The sequence below is a fragment of the Odocoileus virginianus genome, chromosome 4, assembly GCF_023699985.2.
Source record: "Odocoileus virginianus isolate 20LAN1187 ecotype Illinois chromosome 4, Ovbor_1.2, whole genome shotgun sequence".
Classification (NCBI taxonomy): domain Eukaryota; kingdom Metazoa; phylum Chordata; class Mammalia; order Artiodactyla; family Cervidae; genus Odocoileus; species Odocoileus virginianus.
The window spans coordinates 68,420,332-68,437,000 of NC_069677.1; the positions used below are offsets into that span (position 1 = coordinate 68,420,332).

The 16,669-nt window shown below is 39.7% G+C and overlaps 1 protein-coding gene across 1 annotated transcript; it reads left to right on the plus strand.

The window, feature by feature from the left end:
* Positions 1 to 445: 445 nt before the first annotated feature.
* Positions 446 to 1,805, plus strand: LOC110144939 (proline-rich protein 23A). The gene has a single exon (XM_020905079.2). It carries the CDS (start codon positions 853 to 855, stop codon positions 1,642 to 1,644), a length of 792 nt encoding a protein of 263 aa, XP_020760738.2. The 5' UTR covers positions 446 to 852; the 3' UTR covers positions 1,645 to 1,805.
* The last annotated feature ends 14,864 nt before the right edge of the window (positions 1,806 to 16,669 follow it).

Here is a 16,669-nt window from a genome sequence, read left to right on the forward strand (position 1 = left end):
AAGGATGTCATCCAAAACCTGCTTCCCTCCAGGCTCAGCGTGTAAAGAATCCGCCTGCTATGCGGGAAACCTGGGTTCGATCCCTGGGTTGGGAAGATCCCCTGAAGAAAAGAAAGGCTACCCACTCTAGTATTCTGCCCTAGAGAATTCCGTGGACTGTATAGTCCATGGGGTCGCAAAAAGTCGGACACAACTGAGTGACTTTCACTTTTTACTTTCCAAAACCTCACCTCACTATTGGACCAAAAGAAAAGAAAAGGTCACTGAGCGAAGTCTCAGGAGATGGGGAACTACATCTCAGAGGCCTGGTGCAGCATTGCTCCGGTGGGACTTGAAATTTAATAGGTTTTCCGGTTAAGGTTTTCCGCTTCTGAGGTCAACACGAGGAAAGTCTTGACCCAGGAAGTCTAGTCATGGAGCGGCATGATTGCTCCGCCCCCTTCAGGCCTATAAAAGTATTTGTCTACTTCGAACTACCTACCACAGCTACAGCCCTTGCGCAACACAGACGCCTCCATTTTTGTGGGCGGAGCCTAGGAAGGGGCCGAGATTAGCGTGAGGCTGCTTTCCGACTCAAGTTCCGCCGGCGTCACTCACGACATCTTGGCCAACTCCGGTGCAAACCCGTCCATGTGAGGTGCAGAAGGCTCGAACACGCAAGGCCAAATCCAGCAGCTTCCCTAGACGCCAGGACTAAGTGACTCCCCAGAGGCAATCCCAGAGTTCCGAAGACTCGTTCCCCGTCCCGCGGTCCTGTGCCTCACCGCCTCGAGTCGGTCTCGCCTGTCAAGCAGATTGTCTTTACCTGTAGGACAGAGCCCTTCTTCTTCCTAGGTCCGCGGCGACATTGAGATGATGGGCAGCCGGCCCCGCAGCCCCACCGCTTCCTCTGCAGACCAGTGGGAACAGCAGGCCGAAGGACCCGGCCCTGCCAAGCGCCGTCGAACGGAGGAGCCCACGGACCACGAGTTCGAGGTAGCGCCCAGACTGGACAACGTGATGGGGACCCCCGACATGGGAGCGGTCACCTCCCTGGTGGTTTTGGCCGACGGCTATGCCCTGCATCTGACCCTGGACGAGGTCGAGCTGGTGCTGGAGCCCGAGCCCACATCGGTGCTGCAAGTTTCTCTCGGGGATCACACCCTCGTGCTGATCCCTGGAGCCCTCCTGGGCTCTAGCATCGAATTCCTAGACGGGGAGAGTGACTCAGCCCTTGTTCTGGAACAGGGCTCTTTTCTGACCGCTCCTGGGGAATGCATCGCCCTCGAGCAGGGATTCTATGGACCTGTCCCAGAGATCGCTGGCCAAGAAGAGGTCTATGAGGACGACGCAGAAGATGTGTTCCCGCCGGCTGGGATGAATGCAGCCACCAGCTCAGTTGCTGGGCTCCTCCTTTCCCCTAGGAGGGCATCCGACCCAGACCTCTTGGGTCTAGCCCCAGAGCCCTGGCCTCAGGCACCCAACCTTACTCCAGAGAGAGGCTCTCCTCACCACCAAGACAACCTGGACTTGTACGTTCCGGAGTTCTTCCCCGACTCACCACTCCAACTTCTGCCTCCCTCTCCTTGTCCAGGTTCTCAGGAGCGCCCGCAACACCCTCCTGTTCCTGCTCGAAAGGCCCAGAGACGCCTGTTTCAAGAATGAACTTCCTCCCACAATTCTTGGCCTCCGGCTGGGGACCAGGATGGAGTGTTCTGTTGACTGCTGTGTGTATGTTGCCCACCCAGCCAGCATCACAAGGCCTTGATGTGTTTTGGATGCACGCTGTGTTGCAGAATTTTGCAGCAGTTGCAAAATTTACATCTTCCTGGGAAGGAAGCTCACTTGGACAAAGAAAAGCCTCTTGAAACACAGGGTGCTTTAAGACAGCTACTTAGGTTTTTCTCTAGGGAGGTCACCCCTAAGCAGCTCTATGCCTCCCCCCCAACCAACCCCCATTTCTCTTCAAAGTCAAGTGCCAGCACTTTTATTTAAAATGCCATCCTTTCCCAGGCACCCTACGACTGCCGCTCCTCCTTGTTTTCCCCTCAGTAGAGTAATTAGTAGATGTATTTTGTTCAGTGAAGTTTTTGGCCTTGGTGTTCCAAACTTTTCCAGGTGATGGCTCTAGCCCTTTTGGAGGATCTAGCCAATAGTTGTATGTGCGCAAATGTTTGTTGGATACAAAACACAGAATGGGGAACAATGAGTATGACCCTTGTTTTTGAATGACTATGTTGGCAAGTGGTTTAAGTGTATTGCTATCTTTGTAAGGGTAGTTTCCAAAAAGAAACAACTGTTTTTCATTTTTCTTACAGACTTTTAATACAATTCTGTTGTCATGGAAAAGTTTCTAATTCTAAAGATTCTGTTTTTTGTATTTGTAAGATCCCAAAACTGTTTGTACATTGCTACTGGCATATAGAAAAAATTTGCTCTTATGTTGGTCTGGTATCCAGAAAGATTATTTAATTTCTGCAGTCACTTATCTGTTAATTCTTATGCTTGACTGACTTTATCAGATAATAATAAAGATATATCTATATTTATAGATATTTTTTGTGCTAAGTCGCTTCAGTCGTGTCCAATTCTTTGCGACCCTATGGACTGTAGCCCTCCAGGCTCCTCTGTCCCTGGGATTCTCCAGGCAAGAATACTGGAGTGGATTGCTGTGCCCTCCTCCAGGGGATCTTCCCAACCCAGGGATCGAACTTACATCTCTCTATGTCTCCTGCATTGACAGGAGGGTTCTTTACCACTAGCACCACTCTGGAAGCTCAAGAAAGAAAGTGTTAATCACTCAGTCGTGTCCAACTCTTCGCAACCCCAATGGACTATAGCCTGGCAGGCTGCTCTGTCCATGGAATTCTCCAGGCAAGAATACTGGAGTGGGTTGCCATGCCCTCCTCCAGGGGATCTTCCAAACCCAGGGATCAAACTTGGGTTTCCTGCATTGTAGGCAGATTCTTTACCATCTAAGCCACCAGAGGGCTTCTTACTGTAATGGCTCTCTTGTTGCAAAGAATGGGCTCTAGGCACATGGGCTTCAGTAGTTGTGGTGCATGAGCTTGGTTGTTCCACAGTATATGGGATCTTGCCTGACCAGGGATTGAACCAGTGTCTCCTGCATTGCAAGGTGGATTCTTAACCACTGGACCATCAGGGAAGCCCCAATTCGTTTCTCTTAATCTCATACCCTGTCTTTACCCTCTCCCCACTGTTAAACCACTGGTTTGTTCTTTATACCTATGAGTCTGTTTCTATTTTATTATATATATTTAGTGGTTTTATATTTAGATTCTACATATAAGTGATAAGATAGAGTATATGTCTTTCTCTATCTGACTTATTTTATTAAGCACAATGCTCTCTAGGTCCATCCACACTGTTGCAAATGGCAGAACTTCCTTCTGTTTGTGGCTGAGTGACATTCTCACATCTCCTTTATTAATTCATCTAAAATGGAGAGGTGACAGAATGATTTATCCCTGAAACATTAGATGGAGACAACTAAGTAGTTATATATTAATAACTTGAATTCCCAGATCTCTTTTAATCTTTGGCCTACAGAAGTGGCCTACCACTCTCTATGAAAACTTGCATATCAACCTTGCTCTAAGATGATGCAGAAGCCTCTGCCTGGCAAGACAACGTGCACAAACCTCATTTACCCCCATCCCCTCTCTTTGCCACCAGACAGTAACTAAAGTTAAGCATAATACAATACAATAAAAGATCAAAAGGCTCAAAGCAATGGGTATGGTACACTGATATAATACCTAAAGTAGAATAATATATCAGCTAGTGGGGGTGTGGAAGGGCCTACAGGGAACTGTGTAACTTACCAAAAGTAATGCACTGGGGAGGCACCAGCATCATGAGTTCAGTGGGCCAGGATTGGCCAGTGATGGCAGGAGATGCCATTAAGAAGCTAGACTCCTTGGTAGCCTTAGATCTGAGTGACTGAATATACAAACTAACAGTGGCCAGACCACTTATGACAACAAAATTCTGACCCACAAATTTTGTAGCAAGCAGCCCAGAAACAAAACCATAAGCCCTGTGGTAACTGGCCCCAGTGATCAGGATTTGGTCAACAACTGCCAGCTTCCCTAATTTTCATCCCTCTTTCTGGTAGTTCAGATGGTAAAGAATCCCCCTGACAATACAGGAGAAGCAGGTTCAATTCCTGTGTCAGGAAGATTTTTCTGGAGGAGGGAATGGCTACCCACTCCAGTATTCTTGCCTGGAGATTCCTATGAGCAGAGGAGCCCAGCAGGCTACAGTCCATGGAGTTGCAAAGAGTCAGACACAACTGAGCAACTAACACTTTCTTTTTTCTGTCCAACTCAGGACCATTTTAAGAAAGTCAAATATATTATGCTTAAAATGCAAAATCCACAAATTAATTGTATAGGATTCCCTGCCTCTAGTTAGCCTGCTTCTAGCTTTCCCCTGCCAACAACCTCTATTCAAACACAACAGAAGCCCCTTCTTTTTGCACTATAAACCTTTCTCACTCCCTTACCTGCCTATCAGCTCTCAAATGCAAGTGACGAGGCTGACTCTCTTGCTATATATCAAGCTCTGAATAAGTAGCCCCTACTTGTCCTACTTTGAGCAGCCTTAGTTCATATTCAGTTTTCCTGGGGTTCCCAGTGAGGCAGTCTCCATTCCCCATGGCCATAAATCTCAGCCTTGGGCTAAGTGTGGTACTCACAGAACACCTTGTGCTGTAAGCACTGTTAGCTTATAGTGTCCACACCAATGTGTAAAGTCCATGCCATGTCTGAAGTCTCTCGTTGCATTGAGTTCCTTAGCTATTTATTCTCAGTTTGGTACCAGGTTTTGTTACTGGTTCTGTTTATTTGCCATCATTGGTGACATCCAGACATTCATTTTAATGCCCTTTAGTTCTCTTTTGTGATTCCATTTTCTGCTATGCTGAATAAAAATCTTGTCTATCACAAGAAAGGGAATCACTGGGCAGAACACAAAATTGTGTCCTATAAGCCTGCTGTTCAAGTCAACCTCACAGTCTTGCGAGTTTGAAGTTCTCCTCAGACTGGCATCCATTTGCACATACTTGGCAGTGAGTCTTTAATAAAACCAGATGAGGTTCTTCTCATTTTCGTTTGCCTTGAAAGTTTGGCTTTAATCCAAAAAAAATTTTTCTCTTCGGTGTCAGGTGGTAGAGTCTGCATTCAGAGAAGTCAAGTTGGGACTAAAGTCACAAGGTGCACAAACACCACATTTACCCACCATTACCAACTCTTAGGGGGTAGTTGAAGTGTAGAACTTCTACTCTTCCAGGAAAGATGTGTGCTTCTTCCATGTCATCTCATTCAATTCTTCATTCCTGTGCCTATGTCTAAGTTACATAACTTCACTAAAGATGACCTGACATGAACAAATTTGTTCGAGAGGCTCCTTCAATAAGATGGAAGATTTCTCAGTTTCAATGGGCAGCATATCCCTGGTGGTCTAGTGGTTAGGATTCGGCACTCTCAATGGGCAGCATATTTTGATTTGGTATAAGGAGGTTTCCACACAAAACTCTGAATCAAAAGTTGATTCATTAAAACATTCTCTAGCCAAAGCTAATGACCAATTTGTTAGAAAAAAAACTAAACTTACTTCTCTATTAAGTCCTCCAGTTGCCTTTCCTAGATATCAGTCTACTTCTTCTCCTGCCATTCTCTCTCTTTCTGAACTTCCACTGACTCTTCTTTCCACTTCCCCTTGTCCAGGTCCCCAAAATGTGATCTGCCTCTGAAGATCCATGCACCAGGTATTCAGACAACTTCAGAGTTTAAACCTTGGACCTGAGCTTAATTAGGAGTTATTTGTAAAAGTGAAAGTGAAGTCGCTCAGTCGTGTCTGACTCTTTGCGACCCCATGGACTATAGCTCACCAGGCTCCTCCATCTATAGAATTTTCTAGGCAAGAGTACTAGAGTGGGTTGCCATTTCCTTCTCCAGGGGACCTTCCCGACCCAAGGATCGAACCTGGGTCTCCCGCATTGAGGGCAGACACTTTACCATCTGAGCCACCAGGGAATTCCTCTCTCTTAAGAGTTCCTCTAAATCAAAACCAACAAATATTCAAGGAAGAATTTAGCATTCTTTTGGATACATAAGCCCCAGGATTATCTGACACATATCACTTATGCATGAGTTGGTCAGAGCTGCCAGTGCTCATTTCTGGATTTCAGAGAAGACTGAATTGATCCAGGAAAGGATGTTCAGGATCTCTCTTACCACAGTAAATTTAAGGATTTGATAACAAGCTTGAAAAGCTGGGTAGAGTCTCCTAAAAAGAATACCTGAACCATTTCCAACAAAAATCAACACAACTGCTACTCTTTCTACATTAAATCCTGCTACCTTTGCTCAGCCACTTGCTTGACATAAATGTACAACACAGGTGGTTGGTATTTTAAATAAATCACAGACTTCCCTATCTCCCAGCCTGTATATGTAACCTTTCCTTTCTGCTCTGTGATAACACTCTTGCAAATTTAAGAAGGTAAAACTTCATTACTCAAAAAATTATTATATTAAAAGCACACCAAAGGGACTATTTCTTGAAATTTCAGAAGACCCTCTATTCATAACCAATTGTATTTGTTCTGAATATATCTTTTCTTTCCTCACTACGTGACACATAGCCCTGATAAAGATCTGGACACCACACCTGAGCCTGCAAATCTAGCTAGAAATTTCACTGACATATGAAAAATAATTGGGGCAGAACCTATTAAAGTTCAGATACATTCTACCAAGCCATTATGCAAACTCCTCCTAATATACCCTGAATCCAAATAAAGAGCTCAAACATATGGTTGAATGCTTTACATACCAAGGTCTTTCCATACACTGCCCTGTAACACTCTCTGTAAGAAAAGAACCCAAACAGATAAGGATATCAATTTGTTCAAGACCTTAAGACCATCCACAAAATAGGTACACCTCCCTTTCTGACAGAAATTAACCCAAACACCAGCCTTTCACCAATTGCACCTGAGGCCCCTTGCTTCACTCTAATGAGCCTGTGTCCTGCCTTTTTTTCAGTGTGCCTCTGGACCAAAACAGTCAACACCTTTTTGCCTTCACCTGGAGAGGACAAAAATATACCTGGACAGTCATGCCCCTGGAGTACACTGGAGCCCCCTTCTATTTTTCCCTGGTCCTTGATCAAGACTTCAAAGATCTAAATTTCCCTTGTGATAGAGTCCTAACACAATGTGTAGATAATCAACTTTGTTCAAAGAACAAGAAAGCCTGTAAAAGGATTACACTGATTTGCCCCGCCCTTAGCAAAAAAAGGGACATAATGTTCCAAATATAAGTTATTTTTGCCAAAATACAGCCCATTATTTAGAGTATGGTGCATCTCAGGAGAGAAAAACATTCTCTCCTCATAGACTAAAGCCTATTAAAACATATCCTAGACTCCTTAACAAGAGACAACTGAGTGTATTTCTGCTTTGAACTGAGTACTGCAGACACTATGTGCCAAGTTTCACTGAGACAGAATGACCTCTTTATGAGTTTGCTAAGCATTAAGAGACCTTCTCCTGTGGACTCCAATGTGAAGAGGGCATCTGAAACCTAAAGAAAGCTGTTTAACAGCCTCTTTCTCTAGTCAGGTCTAACTACTAAAAGTTCATGTCTATCTGTGCATAAGCAATCAGACACGCCATTGAGATTTTACCTCAACTTGATGAGACCTATCAAAAACCCATTGCTCCAAAAACTAGAAGCACCTAAGATGCCCCTCAACAAGCAGATGAACAGTTAAACTGGTGTATATGCATGTGATGAACTATTACTCAGAGACAAAAAAGAAAAAGAAACTACCAAGACATGAAAAGATGTGGAGGAAGCTTAAGTGAATGAGCCAGTCTGGAAAGTCTATGTGAATCCAACTATATAACTATCTGAAAAAGCTAAAAGGATCAGTGATGCCTGGGGTTTAAAGGGAGAGTGGTGAGTAGGTGGGGTGCACGGGACTTGTAGAGTAAGGAAGATACTCTGCATGTTTCTATCTGGATGAATGACATTAGGCATTTGTTAAAACTCATAGGACTATACAACACAGTAAACCTTAATGTAAACTATGGACCTCAGTTAATTATAATGTACCTGATCATTTATCAGCTGTAACATGTATACCATTGTAATACAACATATTAATAATGGGGGGAATGTGTGAGAGAGGAATGAGTGGTATATGGAAACTCTGTGGAATCTACTCAATTTTGTGTAAACATAAATTTTCCTAGACATAAATATATTAATTCTTAAGGATAAGTAATAAGGATAAACCATTTGATCAGCTAACTTCAAATTTAATTTTTTAATGGACATACATTAAAAACAAGTTGATATCCTCACAATATAAAGGAAAGGGGAACCTACTTAATGCACAAAAAAGGAGGATTTTGTTAGTAGAAGTCTGTCAAAGGCAAGCTTTATACATCACTAAAATGGCCAGTTCAATGTTTATCTACTTCCCCAACCTCTAACAAACATCCAAAACATCACTTACTATACTCCTACCCTTGACCCTGTTGGAATGGAATATTATTCAACCTTTAAAAAGGAAGAAAATTCTTACACACCTTACAACAGGTAATAATACTGAGGACACCATGCTAAGTGAAATAACAGTCACAAAAAAGATAAATACTGTATGATTTCATTCACATGAGATATCAAGAATAGTCAAACTCATAGAAATAGAAAGTAGAATGGTAGTTTCCAAAAACTGGAGAGAGAAGGAAATAGGGGTGGGGTTGTTTTTGCTAGTTTTGCAAGATGAAAAAGTTATGGACACTGGTTACACAACAGTGCAAATATATTTAATACTACTAAACTGCACTTTATGGCAAATAGATGGGGAAACAGCAGAAACAATGACTGACTTTATTTTTCTGGGCTCCAAAATCACTGCAGATGGTGATTCAGTTCAGCTCAGTTAAGTCACTCAGTTGTGTCTGACTCTTTGCAACCCTATGAACTGCAGCACGCCAGGCCTCGCTGTCCATCACCAACTCCCAGAGTCCACCCAAACCCATGTCCATCGAGTCAGTGATGCCATCCAACCATCTCATCCTCTGTTGTCCCCTTCTCCTCCTGCCCTCAATCTTTCCCAGAATCAGGGTCTTTTCAAATGAGTCAGCTCTTCGCATCAGGTGGCCAAAGTATTGGAGTTTCAGCTTCAACATCAGTCTTTCCAATGAACACCCAGGACTGATCTCCTTTAGGATGGATTGGTTGGATCTCCTTGCAGTCCAAGGGACTCTCAAGAGTCTTCTCCAACACCAAAGTTCAAAAGCATCAATTTTTCAGTGCTCAGCTTTCTTTACAGTCCAACTCTCACATCCATACATGACCACTGGAAAAATCATAGCCTTGACTACACGGACCTTTGTTGGCAAAGTAATGTCTCTGCTTTTTAATATGCTATCTAGGTTGGTCATAACTTTCCTTCCAAGGAGCAAGCGTCTTTTAATTTCATGGCTGTAATCACCATCTGCAGCGATTTTGGAGCCCAGAAGAATTAAAGTCAGCCACTGTTTCCCCATCTATTTGCCGGGAAGTGACGAGACCAGATGCCATGATCTTAGTTTTCTAAATGCTAAGCTTTAAGACAACTTTTTTCACTCTCTTCTTTCACTTTCATCAAGAGGCTCTTTAGTTCTTCTTCACTTTCTGCCATAAGGGTGGTATCATCTGCATATCTGAGGTTATTAATATTTCTCCCGGCAATTTTGATTCCAGCTTATTCTTCCTCCAGCCAGCCTTTCTCATTATGTACTCTGCACATAAGTTAAATAAGCAGGGTGACAATATACAGCCTTGACGTACTCCTTTTCCTATTTGGAACCAGTCTGTTGTTCTATGTACAGTTCTAACTGTTGCTTCCAGACCTGCATACAGGTTTCTCAAGAGGCAGGTCAGGTGGTCTGGTATTCCCATCTCTTTCAGAATTTTCCAAAGTTTATTGTGATCCACACAGTCAAAGGCTTTGGTGTAGTCAATAAAGCAGAGTAGATGTTTTTCTGGAACGCTCTTGCTTTTTCGATGTAGTTGACATCTAATCTTACCACATTGTGATCAGAAAAGATGCTTGAGATGATTACAGTTTTTTTGACTTTACCATATGGAGGGTAAACAACACACTTCTGAATAACCAACAAATCACAGAAGAAATCAGAAAATGAAAACACAACCCGAAACCTATGGGATTCAGTAAAAGCTAAGGGGAAGGTTCATAGCAATACAAGCCTACCTCAAGAAACAGGAGAGAAATCAAGTAAATAATCTAACTCTACACCTAAAGCAACTAGAAAAAGAAGAAATGAGGCACCCCAGGGTTAGTAGAAGGAAATAAATCATAAAAATTAGGGCAGAAATAGATGCAAAAGAGACAAAGGAGACCATAGCCCAAATCAACAAAGCTAAAAGCTGGTTCTTTGAGAAGATAAATAAAGTAAACAAACCATTAGCCAGACTCATCAAGAAACAAAGGGAGAAGAATCAAATCAACAAAATTAAAAATGAAAATGGAGAAATCACAACAGACAACACAGAAATGCAAAGGATCATAAGAAACTACTATCAGCAACTATATGCCAATAAAATGGACAACTTGGAAGAAATGGACAAATTCTTAGAAAAGTATAATTTTCCAAAACTGAACCAGGAAGAAATAGAAAATCTTAACAGACCCATCACAGGCACAGAAATTGAAACTGTAATCATAAATCTTCCAACAAACAAAAGCCCCGGACCAGATGGCTTCACAGCTGAATTCTACCAAAAATTTAGAGAAGAGCTAACACCTATCCTACTCAAGCTCTTCTAGGAAATTGCAGAAGAAGGCAAACTTCCAAACTCATTCTATGAGGCCACCATCACCCTAATTCCAAAACCAGACAAAGATGCCACAAAAAAAGAAAACTACAGGCCAATAACACTGATGAACATAGATGCAAAAATCCTTAACAAAATTCTAGCAAACAGAATCCAACAACATATTAAAAAGATCATACATCATGACCAAGTGGGCTTTATCCCAGGGATGCAAAGATTCTTCAATATTCCCAAATCAATCAGTGTGATACACCACATTAACAAATTGAAAGATAAAAATCATATGATTATCTCAATAGATGCAGAAAAAGCCTTTGACAAAATTCAACATCCATTTATGATAAAAACTCTCCAGAAAGCAGGAATAAAAGGAACATACCTCAACATAATAAAAGCTATATATGACAAACCCACAGCAAGCATTACCCTCAATGGTGAAAAATTGAAAGCATTTCCCCTAAAGTCAGGAACAAGACAAGGTTGCCCACTCTCACCACTACTATTCAACATAGTTTTGGAAGTGTTGGCCACAGCAATCAGAGCAGAAAAGGAAGTAAAAGGAATCCAGATAGGAAAAGAAGTGAGACTCTCACTGTTCGCAGATGACATGATCCTCTACATAGAAAACCCTAAAGACTCTACCAGAAAATTACTAGAGCTAATCAACGAATATAGTAAATTTGCAGGATATAAAATTAACACACAGAAATCCCTTGCATTCCTATACACTAACAATGAGAAAACAGAAAGAGAAATTAAGGAAAAAATACCATTCACCATTGCAACAAAAAGAATAAAATACTTAGGAGTATATCTACCTAAAGAAACAAAAGACCTATACATAGAAAACTATGAAACACTGATGAAAGAAATCAAAGAGGACACAAACAGATGGAGAAATATACCGTGTTCATGGATTGGAAGAATAAATATTGTCAAAATGACTATACTACCCAAAGCAATCTATAGACTCAATGCAACCCCTATCAAGCTACCAATGGTATTTTTCCGAGAACTAGAACAAATAATTTCACAATTTGTATGGAAATACAAAAAATCTCGAATAGCCAAAGTAATCTTGAGAAAGAAGAATGGAACTGGAGGAATCAGCCTGCCTGACTTCAGACTATACTACAAAGCCACAGTCATCAAGACAATATGGTACTGGCACAAAGACAGAAATATAGATCAATGGAACAGAATAGAAAGCCCAGAGACAAATCCACACACCTATGGACAACTTATCTTTGACAAAGGAGGCAAGGATATACAATGGAGAAAAGACAATCTGTTTAACAAGTGGTGCTGGGAAAACTGGTCAACCACTTGTGAAAGAATGAAACTAGAACACTTTCTAATACCATACACAAAAATAAACTCAAAGTGGATTAAAGATCTAAATGTAAGACCAGAAACTATAAAACTCCTAGAGGAAAACATAGGTAAAACACTCTCTGAAGTAAATCACAGCAGGATCCACCTCCCAGAGTAATGAAATAAAAGCAAAAATAAATAAATGGGACCTAATTAAAATTAAAAGCTTTCACAAAACAAAGGAAACTATAAGTAAGGTAAAAAGACAGCCTTCAGCATGGGAGAAAACAATAGCAAATGAAGCAATGGACAAAGAATTAATCTCAAAAATATACAAGCAACTCCTGCAGCTCAATTCCAGAAAAATAAGCGACCCAATCAAAAAATGGGCCAAAGAACTAAACAGACATTTCTCCAAAGAAGACATACAGATGGCTAACAAACACATGAAAAGATGCTCAACATCACTCATTATCAGAGAAATGCAAATCAAAACCACAATGGTGACACGCCAGTCAGGATGGCTGCTATACAAAAGTCTACAAGCAATAAATGCTGGAGAGGGTGTGGAGAAAAGGGAACCCTCTTACACTGTTGGTGGGAATGCAAACTAGTACAGTCACTTTGGAGAACAGTGTGGAGATTCCTTAAAAAACTGGAAATAAAAAATTTTAAAAAACTGGAAATAGAACTGCCATATGACCCAGCAATCCCACTGCTGGGCATACTCACTGAGAAAACCAGAATTGAAAGAGACACGTGTACCCTAATGTTCATTGCAGCACTGCTTAAAACAGCCAGGACATGGAAGCAACCTAGATGTCCATCAGCAGACAAATGGATAAGAAAGCTGCGGTACATATACACAATGGAATATTACTCAGCTATTAAAAAGAATGCATTTGAATCAGTTCTAATGAAGTGGATGAAACTGGAGTCTATTATACAGAGTGAAGTAAGTCAGAAAGAAAAACATGAATACAGTATATTAATGCATACATATGGAATTTAGAAAGATGGTAATAATGACCCTATATGCGAGACAGCAAAAGAGACACAGATGTAAAGAACAGACTTTTGGACTCTGTGGGAGAAGGCGAGGGTGGGATGATTTGAGAGAATAGCATTGAAACGTGCATATTATCATATGTGAAATAGACAGCCAGTCCAGGTTCGATGTATGAGACAGGGTGTTCAGGGCTGGTGCACTGGGATAACCCTGAGGGATGGGATGGGGAGGGAGAGGGGAGGGGGTTTCAGGATGGGGAACACATGTACACTCATGGCTGATTCATGTCAGTGTATAGCAAAAACCACTACAATATTGTAAAGTAATTATCCTCCAATTAAATTATTTAATTTTTAAAAAATAATGGAAAAGAACATGAAAAGGAAGATATATACACACATATATATATACATATCTGAATCACTTTGATGTACACCTGAAATTAACACAATGGAAATCAACTATGTGTTAAATAAAATTCAAAAAATTTTTTTTCATTTTTAAAATAAATAAATGAAGGATAAAAAGTGATTTTCCCAAACAAAATCTGAGGGAGTTCATCACCACTAGACCTGCCCTATAAGAAGTGCTGAAGGAGTTTCTTTACATTGAAATGAAAAATATGCTGTCACATAAAAACATTTGAAAGTATAAATTTCACCATTAACTGTAAGAAAAACTATAACCACAGAAATTTGTTATTGAAAATCAATATAGAAAAAAGTAGTATCTGCTGGAGGGCAAGGTAAAGTATAGCATTTCTCCAAGCAATTGAACTTATATTGCTATTAGCTTAAAACAGACTGCTATAAGATGTTCAACGAAAACACTATGGTAACCACACACACACACGCAAAAAAATACACACACACACACACAGAGTAGATACACAAAAGATACAAAAGAATCAAAGCACATTGCTACAAAAAAAATTATCAGACCACAAGGAAAGACAAGACAAAAAGAAGAGAACTACAAAAACAGAAAACAGTTAACAAAACATCAATAGTAAGTCCTTATCTCCATAATTACTTTAAGGGTAAATGAACTAAACTGCCCAATTAAAAATAAAAGACAGACTGGCTGAATGAACAAAAGAATAAGACCCAACAGTAAGTAGGATATAGGAGACTCATCTTAGATTTAAGGAAATTCTTAACAAAAGTTGAAAGTAAAGGGATATGAAAGATATTTCATCCAAATGATAATCAAAAGACACAAGAGTAGCTATACCTATGTCAGAAAAAAAGACATTTTTAAAACACCCAACATCAAAGCACCTTAATATATAATGTAGATATTGACAAATCTGAAGGGATAAATAGTAAATAATAATAGTAAGAAAATTTAATATTTCTATCTCTATAATGGATAGACCATCCAGTCAGAAAATTAATAAATAAACAGCAAACAGGGACAACACTATTAACCAAATGGCCTAATATACATATACAGAATTTTCCACCCAACTGCAGAATATATATCCATCTCAAGCACACACGGAACATTCTTTAGCACAGATCACATGTTAAGTCACAAAACAAGTCTTAAAAAAATTAAGCAGATGAAAATCATTCCAATCATGGAATAACACTAGAAATCAATAAGAAAATGGGAAATTTTACAAATACATCAAAACGAAATTAAACACTCTTAAACAGTCATGGGTCAAAGAGGAAATCAAAATGAAGGTTTAAAAATACCTCAAGACAAATGAAAACAAATCCACAACATATCAAAAATTCATGAAATTCAGCAAAAAATGGCACTAAGAGAGTTTACAGCAATAAACACCTGCACCAAAATGAAAGCTCTCAAAGAAATATCCCCAACTTCACACACCTAAAATACTAGAAAAAGAGCAAAGCCCAGTGGTAGATGAAGGAAGGAAATAATAAAATTAGAGCAAAAATAAATCAAACAGAGAATAGAAAAACAATAGAAAATCAACAATACTCAGTTGTTCTTTTCAAAAAATAAACAAAATCAACAAACCCTGAGCCTGACAAAGGAAAAAGAAGAGTCAGGTAAACAAAATCATAAATAAAAGAGGAGATGTTACAATAAATACTTTAGAAATAAAAAAGAACTTCAAATGTCTATTACAAATAATTATATACCAACAAATTACATAACCTAGAAGAAATGAATAAATTACTAGAAACACACAGCACATCAAAAGTGAATCAGGGAGAAATCAAAGGGCTGAACAGACCGACAACAAATAAGGAGACTGAATCAGTAATCAGTACTCGTAACAAAGAAAAGCCCAGTGCAGACAGCTTCACATGTAAATTCTACTGAACATTCAAAGAATTATCACCAATCTTAAATTTTTTCAAAAAGCAGAAGATGGGGGAATACTTTCAAACTAATCTATGAGACTAGCATCACCCTAATACCAAAGCTGGACAAAGACACCACAAGAAAAGAAAATTACATGCCAATATCCCTGATGGATACAGTTGCAAAGATCCTCAATAAAAGACTAACTTCAACAACACATTTAGAGGACTGTATACTATGACAGTGGGATTCATCCCTGGGATGTAATGATAGTTCAACATATCCAAATCAATCAGTGTGATACATCACATTAACAGAATGAAAGATAAAGCCATGGGATTATCTCAACAAGTGCAGAAAAGCATTGAAAAAGTTCAGCATCCATTCATGATTTTTAAATCTCAATAATGTAGATGGAGAACCAACCTACCTTACCACAATAAAGACTATAGATAAAAGAGTGCACAGCTAACATCATAAACAATGAAGGAAAACTGGAAGCTCTTCTTGGAAGATCCCACATAAGTCAAAGATGTTGATCTCATCACTTCTATTCAACACAGTACTATAAATTTTGAATGAACACAAAGCTGGAGGCATCAAAACTTCTGATTTCAAGAAATATTAAAAATCCACAGTAATAAAAATGGTACAAATGAACCTATTTACAAAACAGAAATAGAATCACAGTAGAAAACTAACTTTGATAGTTACCAAGGGAGAGAGGAGGGAATGATAAATTGGGATATTGGGATTGACATATACACACTACTATATTAAAATAGATGAGTAATAAGAGCCTACTGTATAGCACAGGGAACTCTACTAAATACTCTGTAATGATCTATATAGAAATAGGATCTAAACAAGAGTGGATATATGTATACGTATAACGGATTCACTTGGCTGTACAGCAGAAACTATCACAACATTGTAAATCAACTATAATCTGATATAAAATAAAAATTTTTAATATACACACTCAAATTATATTTATAGAAGGCAACAACTCTTTTTCTGTTTGTTTTTAACCCATGGGAGATGTATTAACCTTTTTTTGAAGTACAGTTGATTTACATTATATTAGTTTCAGAGGGAAAACAGCAATTCAAATTCTTCATAGACTATACTCCATTTAAAGTTGTTATAAAATATTGGCTATTATTCACCCTACTTTATTTTTTTTAACAGTTCAGCT

Bases quoted from the DNA above. Each gene is read 5' to 3' on its own strand.
- LOC110144939 (XM_020905079.2), top strand. From the start codon at position 853: ATGATGGGCAGCCGGCCCCGCAGCCCCACCGCTTCCTCTGCAGACCAG.